We start from the raw sequence: 12,308 nt of genomic DNA on the forward strand, positions 1-12,308 counted from the left end.
TGGGAAGAAGGGTTATGGGTAGGGATATAAATGGATCAAATTCGAATCAAATCAAGTAATATCCAAATTTGAATCCAATTAGAAAGTTCAATATCTGACAGGTATCAAAAATCAATGTCCAGGTTCGAATATATTTAAATACTCCAATATTCAATTCATTTCAACTGATTAATCATTTTAGGTAATTAATAAATATATAAAATAAATATTTCGCTTTTATAAATTATATTATATATAAATTATATAGAATATTTTAATATTTTATTTATTATATATAAAAATTAAATAATCAGTCGAATTTGAATATTTATTGAATCAAATCAGGTCATATCTGAATTTGATTCAATTAATTAAACAGTATGAATAGAATATCTGAATTCCACTGATTATGATATTCATATTATCCCAATTCGATTTGATTATGTTGAATCTTGAATTCAAAATCAGATTTTTGAATACCGTTGACACCCCTAATTAGGGAAAGAGGGTTGACTGAATATGGGCCTATGGACCTAACCCCTAGCATTTCCACACAACATGGCAGTTATCAGAAGTCAGATCCAAAACTGCTTTTTCATGCTTGTCAGCCTAAGATTTTACAATCACGACAAGGAATAGCCTCTATTAAGAAAAGAAGACAAGAGCAAACACAGCACACAATTTTAAAGATATATTTACATATGCATCACATTAAACTCATTCAATCATTCTCAATAGTCAATACTATTACCAAGAAGAAAAAAGCTTATTCTCAATACACGACTCATTCATCATTTTCACAAATTACCCAACTTTGTTTTCTACATACAGTAATGGGAGTTTAATCGGCTAGAGATAGCTCAAACGTCTATGCAGCTTTTCCAATTGGCTCCTGTAACCCACAAACCATATTGGCAGGTACCGCAATATCCATCATCTTCGGATATGAAAGGTTCAAATCTGTATGACAAGTAATGTATACTCAAGTAAGAGGTTGAATTCTGTCTTATTGTATTATTATCTAGAAAAGCAGGAAGAGATTAGTGCAAGGTTCAAAATATCAGTATCACAAATCTGTATGATTTTTCCTTCTTCAAAAAAAAAAAAAGAAAAGACAAAAAACTGTATGATTTTTGTGATTTCTATCACAAAGCAATTTTAGGATATGTATTGCAAATTTGCAATAAACTTTGGATACACATGAGTATGATGGAATGATCTGGATGTACAGACATTAGGAGAACTCACAAAAGTTCTTCATATACATCAATGACATTAAATTTATGGCTAAAATTACTATAAATAAGGTACATTCACATAAATTATATATTCTAATGGTTTTTGTGAAATGTGAATTATTTAAGACATACTTAGGAAATGTTGGGAAATGGTAGAAGTATTCAAGTATGCAATGTAAACTTTAGGGAACCAAAATAAATCTCATTAGCACTTAAAATAATGATTTTAAGGATTAATTAATTATTTCCCTTTTTTAATTTATCATTAATAATTAAAAAAACTAAATTTAGTGATAAATAAGCTATTTTTTCTCAAAAAAGTAAAAGGTGGTATTAAAGTTAAAATTTAAAAGCATTGTTGTCTTTAATGTTTTCTTGTAATATGGTGAAGCGGCAAGGACTCTTAGGTCAGGTTCAAATCCTTGCAGCCATGTATAATTTTTATACACATTTAAAATAGGACTATGGAACTGTTAGAAAACATTAAATCTGTCGTTCAAAATCCATATTTGATAGAGAGATTTAAAAATTCAAAAACTCAAATCGGATGATGCATCAGCCCATCCATGGTATGTGTCAAGCAATACAAGCAGCACAGGTGGAATGACAATGAAAACCAGGCTATTCCACCTAGGGAAAACTTCGGTTGTTTGGAATAAACTACCTGGGCTATTTTAAAGCTTGATGTGCATGACATATTGCATGGAATGCCATGAAAACAAGGCTATTCCACCAGGGGAAAAGTTTGGCTGTTTGGAAAAAAACAGCCTGGGATGTTTTAAAGCTCGATGTGCATGACACATTAGCATGGATGTGGGGTAAAAGAGTAATTTCAATCTATATTCTTTTAATTAAAGACAAATACTGAGTGGTGTAACGTGTCATGTGCAGGAAGTCCCCAAACAGCCTAGGCTATTTTATCCAAACAGCCAAAGTTTTTCCTTCCACCTGTGCCACCTGTTGGACAGCTTGGAAACTGATATGATGCGCCCAGTAGCAGGTGTATCATATCAATGTTTAAAACCTTGGATTAGAATGGTGCATCTCACGGATTCATAATATAGCTGAATACTTACTTTCCATTATGTTCTTGAATGTATCCTGCAAAAAGGAAATGAAGGATAGAAACAGTTAGAAGGTAAACTAATGATTTCAAGGAAAGAATTGGGAACAAATGAAAAAAAAAAAGAAGAAAAATAAGAAGTTATGAACAAAAACAGAAAGAAATCACTTGCTAGTAAGTTCATAAGATCCCCATTTCTATTAGCATCAAGCTCATTGTTTCACAGCTTCCCAGCCAACCATCCTAGAAGCAGAATTCGGTTCAACTGTGGCTTTGTTTAATTCTTTATATTGATAAAAAATAAAGAATCCAGTTTAACAACCAGGCATCTATTTTTCTCATTCCTCTTTTGATGTATTTCCAAATATTTTGAATATTAACAATTCCATTCACACTCAAGCAACTAGAAAATCAAATAATTCGAAGTAAATAGGAAAACCCATCAAGGAGCTTTCCTCTTAGATGCATTAATATTCAATTGAGGAACTGATCCCATGGTTGAATAACGGACGTATTTGAGAATATTGTTCACTCTCTGAACGAAGTCTGGCAATGTATCCACTAAAATGAGAATAATGGTTTCCAATTCAATAACATATGGATATGATTGGCAACATTTCCTGAATAAAAGGAATCATGCAATAAATAGGGATGCTTTTTAGACAGAGAACTACCTCATCCTTTGTTAGACGAGGATTGTATAGCTTTTCCTCTCTCACAGTACTGACCTGAAGATTAAAAAAAAAAAATAAATAGGAATAACGTAATCAGCTATCTATTTATCATAAACATCTAAAGAAGAGGAGACATTAAATGTTTTCCTACAGTGTGTCCTTTGTAATCATGTGCAGGGTAGACCAATGTATCCCCTGGCAAGGTAAATATCTGCAGGAAAATAGGAAAATTTTTGTTAGTATAAATATGGAATTTTATCTCTACTTCCTTTTCTTCCTCTTTTCCCCTTCTCAAGAAAATAAAATACTCCAAGGTCCAAGCTTGCATCTTTGCCTGTGAATGAACTGAGTCATAGAGCTGACTTGAACTTCCACCCTGCATGTAAAATATTGGCATTGATTATTTTCACTTTGGTTTGAAAATATGAGTTTGTAGAAGGGAAAAAAAAAAAAAAAAAAAACAGAAAAATGGCCTTCTCATAAAGCATATTGCTTACATGGTATAGCTATCTGAAAGAGCAATTACAAAGCAATGTTAAAATTTCAAACTAAATGTCTGCTGAAGAAACAAAACTGATACAAAATCTAATGAATAGATAAACAATTAAAGAAAAAAGAAAAGAAAGGCATTTATATATTTCAATTCTCCATTTAGTACTATGTATATTTTCCATGAGCTAGTACAATTTTTCTTTCAGACCAAAATTATCTAATCCTTCAAGCAAAATTTCCAGATTGCACGTTTAAAATGAAAAATGACTATCAAGTATCAACATATATATATATACACACACACACACACACACACACACTTTGGTAAGTTACAGCCACGAACATAGTTGTCAAGGCGACGCCTAGGCGACTACTTGGCGGTTTTTCATGGTCACCTCGCCCAAACGCCCCAGGCTCTGCATACTAGGCGCTCGCCTAGAGACTTAAGCAGGCGCCTACATACATATATAAAACTATTTTTTTTTTAATTTATTGTTTTGATATTTTATTGGTTGTTGTATTCCTTTAAAATAAATCTGCTACATGGTATCATTTTAATATTAAGACAAGTACACAACTAATCTAATCTCCATTTCTTCATTCAATTGGAGAGGGAGGAGAACCGAACACTTAAAGCTCAAGCCCCAGCCCAACTCCATCGCACCTCAGCTCCAGCAGCGGCAGGTAAGTTTTTCTTCTTCTTCTTCTTCTTCTTCTTCTTCTTCTTCTTCTTCTTTTTTCTTTTCCAGATTTCAGACATTTTTTCCTTTTTTTTCGAAAAAACAGTCCACCAGTCCTCCCTTTCTGTAGTCTGCACTCCCTTTCTCTTTTCCAAATTTCAGTCGAAAAAACAGGGGCTCCGCCAGTCCTCCCTTTCTTTTTTTTCGAAAAAACGGGGGTGGATCCTCAGTCATCCCTTTCTCTACTCATCATCATCATCATCTCCTCAGTCCTTCCTTTTCCAAATTTCCATCGCCTAGGCGCCTGGGCACCCCATGGTCGCCTAGTCGCCTTGACAACTATGGCCACGAGTTGTTGAGAAGGCTACTTAAATATCTCTGTTGCAGATCCTGCATTCTAACTGGATGGCCACTTCCATGCCTTATGATATCTAAAGTCCATAAATTGCCTCTTCTAAAACGAAAAACTATGACTCTTTTACATGCTCAACCATTCTTTCTTTGTGTTTAATCATTTAAAATGGCAATAGAAATTTACCTGAAAATCTGTTCTCCCACATCCACGTACGAGTAGGGCATCACCAGTGAAAGCCATCCTTGGATGAGGTTGATCAGGCCCATCTCCTGTAACATAGGTAACACAACCTAATGTATGACCAGGAGTGGCACGGACCTACAAAGAATTCAGTCATAATTTTTATTAAGATGATGATGCACATTTTCCATGAAATTTAAATTATACTATGCACATGATAATAAAGGTGATAGCATGACCCATTGAAGGAAGGGGAGATATGCATTAAAGAAGGTGAGGAAGGGGGAGTATCGAGGGCGGCTCATTTTGAGGGGCAAAAAGAAGGAAGCAATGAAGGTAATAAAAGTCTAGTGAGGTTGGATGTGTTAGGTTTGAAAGATGAAGGGGAACCGGCATCTGTGAGTCTTCGAGTTGAAAAGGGACTAAGTGGGGCCTGTTTTAAGAAGAAAGGATTAGTGGCTGCAAGTAGAAGGGATCAGTGGGATAAGCCAAAAATGCTAAGGGCAAGGTTCAAAATATCGGAAACGCCAAGTGTATCGGAAAGGCAATTTTAAGAGACGTATCGGGATACACCTTGGATACGCATGCGTATCGGAGAAAAACTAAGATACACATAGATACGCTTGGAAACACTATAAATACTTTAATAAATCATAAAAATAATCAATAACACTAAATATAAGACCTTAATGAGGTGTATATACATTAAATTAATATATTTTAATGGTTTTATGAAAAAATGTATTGTAGTTAATTATAACTTCACTAAAAATCCTATGCTTAACTATAATTTATAAATTATAATTCTTAAGTTTTAATGTTTTATGGGATGGGAAAAACCCAACTCTCCTATCCAACCATAAAACATGCATTGGCACAACTTCTAAGTGAAAATATAATTAATAATTATTTATTATTTAAATAATTATTATTTATTTCCAAAAATTATAAAAAATAAATAAACATTATATAATATATTAAAAAAATAGTTATTAAAGAAGAAATTTCAATGGCTTTGTGGATATGATAGATCATCTAGAGAATTATAATATATTCAATCATTGTGATCAAATGATAAAATATAATTAATTATTTATTTATTTTTCAATTCTAAAAATAAAAAATAAAAAAAAATAATTGTTAAAGAAAAAATTTCAATTGGTATGTGGATATGATAGATCATCCATAGAATTATAATATATTCAATTATTGTGATCAAATGATAAAATATAATTAATTATTATTTATTTTTAATTCTAAAAATATAAAAAATTAAAAAAGAAATTTCAATTGCTCTATGGATATGATGGATAAATCTGTAGATCTAAAACATATTTAGTCTTTATAGGCAGAGAAAAAAAATTACATTTTCAAATTTTTTTTAATTTATATTTTCCCCAAATATCTTCATGAAATTTCCATAAATCTACTGATAACACAAAAAAGTTGTAATTTTGAATGTAAGAAATGTAGATCAACATAAATTTAAACAATCAAGAAAAAAAAAAGAAATTACAAGGTATTATAAAAAATTTAAAAACTTACCTATTTTTGCCATATTTTTTCAAACTCTGAAAAATCTTCAAAAAAAAATTAACAATTTACACCTGTTTCTTACAAATTTTTGCAAATCTAGAGCACTCTAGGAATGAGGTTTGGGGTTTTAGAGTCACTTGGGGGTGAAAGAAGGCTTATTTTAGGGAAAAGAAATTTGTTTTTCCCATTTATTTTTTTTAGTTTTTGGACGTATCTTTTTTGTCAATACGTCTCGATACACCCCCCGATACGGGTCTGGTACACATGAAAAAAGATGAAACACCCGATTTCCATGCATATCATGTATCTGTTTTTCAATACAGGGCGTATCGTATCGAAATTTTAAACCTTGGCTAAGGGGGAGGGGCAATCTGGAAGGTTCAAAAAGCTTTTGAGTAGTGGCGGTAAAAAGGGACATCTTGTGAGGAGTAGGTCTGGGTAATTACCTAATGGGAAGAAAGAAACTGAGATGTCGAAGAAGTCTAAGCTCATGGAAGGTGGTGATTCAAAGGCGTTAGCTATGTCTTGTGCTTCAGAAGTTTTTATTAAGGATGAAGAGATCAGTCTGTGTGGAGCTCCAGGCAGTTCTGTGCAGCAGGAGCTAGGTGTGAGCTCAAACTTAGTTCTTGTTCTGGACTGTAACGAGGTTCTACCCCCAGTACAATTTGCAGAGGCTTTGCTGAAGCTGGTGAGGGAGGATAGTGCAAGCAATCAAGGGATTGGATTTCTTGAGGTGGAGGACAATAATGTTTTCCAAAGGAATATCAATGTTTGACCAGTTGAGGAAGTGCTAATCGGAAGGATTGGAGTTGATTTGGGAAGGAAAAGGTTGGTATTGGATTGCATAGCGTCAGGTGAAGGTTTGGTAGCTGCAAAGAAACCAAGAGGACCAACTAAGTCTCATCTGGTGCTTGTTACTAAGGTTTATTCAAGGTCAAAAGAGGGCCTTGTGAGGGCTGGCCCGAGCAATAAATATAAGAGAGTTTTTACAAGAAGGAAGGGTGGTTTTAGAGCTTCAAACTACAAGGTTTTTGGTTATGTTATCTCCGATGACCAAATTATCATTATGGGAGTCCTGAAGCAGGGGAGTTGAAGAAGATTGGAGTACTAGAGGTGAAAGGGAAGGAGGGAGTCAGTGAAACTATAATGAATGATGGAGTTTTGAATTCAGACTGTGGGGAAAGAAAGAGCGGAGAATTGGACTTAGGGAAACTAGTTGAGAGGGCTGTTGAAGTTGGTAAATCATTGGGTCTTTTCTTTTCTTTTCTCTTGTTTTTTTTTTGGAGGGGGGGGAGTGATGAGGCTTTTGCTAGAAGGGCTTTTGAAGAGTTTGAGAAAAAGAAAAGGGAGGAGAAGCAAAAGAGCAATACACCAGGGGAAGGTAAAGATGCGTGGGGTGAGGGTCAGGAAGAAGTTTCAGACGTGGAGGACTAAGTGCAATTGTTGGGTAGAGTTATGGAAGTTTGATATGCTGGTTTTTACAGGGGTTAGATGCTGTTGTTTGAAGTGTTCAGGAGGGTTGGTTCAGAGATAGTCATCTTGGCCAGGGCTAGTGGTTGGCTCTGGATTTGAGCTGTAGGGTTGGTTTTTTTTTTTTTTTTTGTTGCGTTCTGTTGTGGGTGATTTCCTTCTTCCTTTGGGTGGATATCTTATCATCTCTCACTTGTAATCTCTCATTTTCTTTGTTTATGAAATGTCTCTTTTATTCTTCATCCACCCAAGCATGCATCAACTTAGGCATATACCAAAATGTGATATTCATGCAAACAATTCTCAAGTATCCAGATGATATCATTAATCATTGGATCTTCAATTTCATTTCTTACCACCGTCTCTAGTCAAGTAGAAACATGTTCATCTTGTAGGCACTGATAATAGAAACGTATGATGTCCCTTCCAACCTGTAGGACTTTAAATAAAATCACACTCAATTTATTATTTTTTTTACCACCCAACTTCAAAGTTTGGCCCATTTTGGTGTTGTGTTCTGTTTCACTCCAGCAAACAAGAAACAGAGAATATTTAAACAGAATCATCAAACAAATCCTGAATTTTGTAAATCTCCATGAATAATATTTAAGTTAATAATGAGAAGTAATCATATTGAGACATTCGATTTTTTTTTATTTCATGTTAGTTGATCATCATTAGGAACAGATGATACTTAAAATATCCAAATGGAAATGAAGAATGTAAATGAGCACATATCTAGTTTTCATGTATGGAGTCTACTTATCACATGAACAATCAAATTTTGCAAAAGTCTGCGGGTATACCTCAAGAAAAAGATCTCCAAAGTATATCTTGTCACCATGTTCAACTAGAAGATCAGCTTTTGAATTGCTTGCTTTTGAAATGATAGACTTAACACCTGGGACCTTGCCCTGTACGGCCAAGGGGTTAAAAGAAAGAAATGTATGGACAAATGCAGTTAAGTATAAAACATTAATGTAGAATAGTGCTTGGCCAAATTGAATTTTCTTCAGGATTTCCAATAAGCACATGCAGCACCCAAGAATTATTGGCAATGTTAAAAGACTAACTAGTCAAATATGATAACAAAAAAGAAACCACCAAACCTTTATCAAGCCAGTTCCTGTGACATGATCAGCATGGCAATGGGTGTTTATGGCATAAATTAGCTTCAATCCAAGATCTTTAACAAGAGAAAGGTCTCTGTCCACTGTCTTGTCTACTGGGTCAACCAACTGCAGACATGACTTAAATCAGCTTGAGCCTTAAACATGGCTTCAACGAATAAAGTAAAGCTAAGCAAACAGAAGTAAATGAAAATAGAAAACTAGCATAAAAATTCATGCAGAAAAAAATAGAACAACAAAAAAAGGAATCATATGCATGTTGGACAACATAGAGTGGTTAACCTTTTCACCAATCTAATAAGGAGGTGCCATTAGATTACTGATCAACAAGGTAAAATAAAAAGAAGGCTCCATTAGATTCTATGGTGCCAGACTATAGTCTAAACACACAAACACACACACACACACACACACACACACGTATATGGTCACATCTCAGGTTTGCTCTGTCTGTGCATGTGATTTTCCATATTAAGTTAATATCCAAATATAACAGAAACAAACACTAGGGCTGCAAACGGTATCAGATTGTCCGAATTCAACCCTATTAAGGGTGATCTGAATTCGATTAGTTTACAATTTGATTAAATATGGATCCACCCCTATCTGATCCAATATAATCCGGTTCGATTCGATTAAGATATATATGCTCATATATACTTGAATTTTATATTATATCTATCAGTAAATTTGGTTAGATCGTTGTATTTTCACTAGATTGTCATAGGTTCAAGTTTCATACGAGTAATTTTTAATTCATTTTGTTCATAAAATATAATCTTTTTTTTTGAGAAGGATAACTATTATATTCAAAAGAGGCAAAAAGGGGGGGATGTTCATAAAATATAATATTAAAGTCATTTTAGTTCATTATATTAAGTTATTAACAATGAATAATGTTTTGATAGCTTTTAGTGTAATTTATTTATACTATTTAATATCAGGTTATAATCCAAATTCAATTCGAATCCGCTAGGTGCCTGATGAATACAATCCGATTCGAACTCAAATATAAAAGGAATTAAATTTGGACATACCTATATCCGATTTGATTTGATCCGTTTGCAGTTGGGATGGAGTTGGATGCTTGCCATTTTTAACGGATTTGATTCCCTAGTGAAGACCATTATTTTGGAGAGATTAAGGGGGAGATCATGAAAAGAGTAGTTGTTCATTAGTCACATGGGAACTTTGGGAGAAGCAAAATAAAAGGATGTTCAAGAAGAAATCAATGATCAAATCTTTTATTGAAGAGTCTTATTTTTTGTGGCTTCTTCAGTTTCTGCTGAAATGGAGTTTAGGACATTAGAGGCCTAGTTGTAATGAGATTCATCAGAATCACACAGCTGTTCTGAAGTTCAAACCCATCCCTCATCCAAACACTGCAGTCCATAAAACTCCATTGAGGAGGACGTTCCCCTGAAGTTTGATTGTAGCCCTTGGGCAATCCAGGGCCCTTGGGAATTGGGGGTTTAGCCTCAGATCGGGAAGTGATATTGTATGGACTTTTAATCATCCTATCAAGGAGGCTGTTTCCACTAAGGCACAAGGTGATGTTCCTTCCTTTGGTCCAAGAGGGGCTATCACTCGAGCACCCTGGCCACTCTTGATTGATGATTTTAAACAAATAATTAGAAGAACCTCTTTAGATGTATATTCTGATCCCCATAACCCTTTGAAGAAAATTCCAGTTATAATGTTGTGTAGCTCTCTCTACATGCAGCATACAATGTAGAGAGAGTCATTAATTGCTTATGTGTAAAAATAAGTCAAAACCAGAGCTTTAAACAGGATCCAATAAAACAGAATTTTTTGCGAATATATAAACAGTACCGATCCCACATATTTCACCATGCTTCTAAATTGCAAAATTTGAATAATGAAAATTTCCATTTGGAAGGGCGAAAATGAAACTTCATGAAGTTATTACTCCGCGAAGTCAAACAATTATACAAACCACTAAACAACAAAAGACATCATAGAACACAAAAAGAATCAACAAAACTGTAAGAAACATGCAATCACAGAGAAGGCATTGCATCCAATCAAATCAACTGCTAAACCGCACATTCAACACGATTGCTTTTTCTTTTTTTTTTTAAATTCACGTAAAGAAGTGAGAAAGCCATATGCTTCATAAGTAGTAATAACAGATTGCGACAATAAACACTTCAAAACAAAACAAGCATAACCAATTAAACAGAAAAACATCATTCACGAACGAACTCACTGAAAGAAGAACCCTATATTTCAAGACAAGAAGCCCTCACCAGAGCCGGCTTGTCAGGGTGAGCGACATCGGCAAGCAAGTAGGTGTAAGTGGAAGACTCCTTCTCGAAGAGTTGACGAAACAGAAGCCTAGACGATTGAGAAGACGAAGTGCAACACCCCATTTGCGATCTCAGGTTCGTAGCTGATGTTCCCGAGATCGAAGGAAGCGAGAATGCAAGGGTTTTGGCCGAAAGAGGATTGAAAAGATTAGACGGAGGGATCGAACTGCGGAGGAGATGGAAGCGAATCATTTGGCTTAAATGGTGGGTGACGAATCTCCTGTAGCTATGATTAGCTTAGAAACTTCCTCAAACTTTTTCAGTTTTTCTTTATTCTTGTTTTGTAAGACTCTTGTCTTCGTCAATTGAAGCTCATTCTCCACTCGCCATTGCGTTTGCTTTACTGGCGCACCTGATTTTCTTATCTTTCCCACCAGAGAGGCAATCTCTCTCTCTCTCTCTCTCTCTCTGAGACAACTTGACAAACAGAAGTCAGAAAACTACAGTACTTTAATCATAACTTTTTTTGACAAATTTATCCCTGCTACCAAAGACGATAAATGATACATTAGCTGAACGCAATTGCTGATCCACATCAGTCAAAATTCATAAAATACATCGGCCCACTATCCTTCAACGAATGGGCCCTACTGCGAGATGTGAGGTGATCGAATTCGAATCGGATCAGGCAATATCCGAATTCGAATTCGATTAAAAAAATTGATATTGAAAATTAATATTTAAATTTAAATTTGATTAAATATTTGAATATTTAATTCGATTCGAATTTGACTAATTAATTATTTTAGATAATTAATAAATATATAGAATAAATATTTTATTTATATAAAGTGTATAAATATATAAATTATTTATATAATTTAATTATTATATATATAAATTATATAAAACATTTAAAATTGTATATATTATATATAAGAATTAAATAATTGGTCGAATTTGGATATTTATATTCGGTATGAAAAGGATATCCGAATATGACCGGTTAGATATTCGAATTATCCAAATTCAATTTGATTATGTCGAATCTCGAATTCGAAATCGGATTTTCGAATATTGTTGACCCCCCTAATTGGAACGTGTTTTGTTAGCACTTAGCAGGAGATATCAATTCTTTTATCAAAAAAAAAAAATGAGATATCAATTCCCATTCAACCTTTACATAAGGTTGCAACTTGGTTCAGGTTGGCCCGAACCCAACCCTAACCGAACTCGAGGGT

At 34.1% G+C, this 12,308-nt stretch overlaps 1 protein-coding gene across 1 annotated transcript; it reads right to left on the minus strand.

Annotated features, from left to right (window-relative positions):
- Positions 1 to 660: 660 nt before the first annotated feature.
- On the minus strand, positions 661 to 11,604 carry LOC104585933 (persulfide dioxygenase ETHE1 homolog, mitochondrial-like). Its single transcript, XM_010242978.3, has 9 exons — positions 11,068 to 11,604; positions 8,777 to 8,905; positions 8,474 to 8,581; positions 4,665 to 4,799; positions 3,289 to 3,330; positions 3,106 to 3,165; positions 2,955 to 3,008; positions 2,294 to 2,318; positions 661 to 939 (listed from the first exon to the last, which is right to left on the minus strand). Exons 1-9 carry the CDS (start codon positions 11,317 to 11,319, stop codon positions 848 to 850), a joined length of 897 nt encoding a protein of 298 aa, XP_010241280.1. The 5' UTR covers positions 11,320 to 11,604; the 3' UTR covers positions 661 to 847.
- Between the last annotated feature and the right edge of the window lie 704 nt (positions 11,605 to 12,308).

This window comes from Nelumbo nucifera, chromosome 3, assembly GCF_055504915.1.
Source record: "Nelumbo nucifera cultivar China Antique chromosome 3, China Antique-T2T, whole genome shotgun sequence".
Classification (NCBI taxonomy): Eukaryota; Viridiplantae; Streptophyta; class Magnoliopsida; order Proteales; family Nelumbonaceae; genus Nelumbo; species Nelumbo nucifera.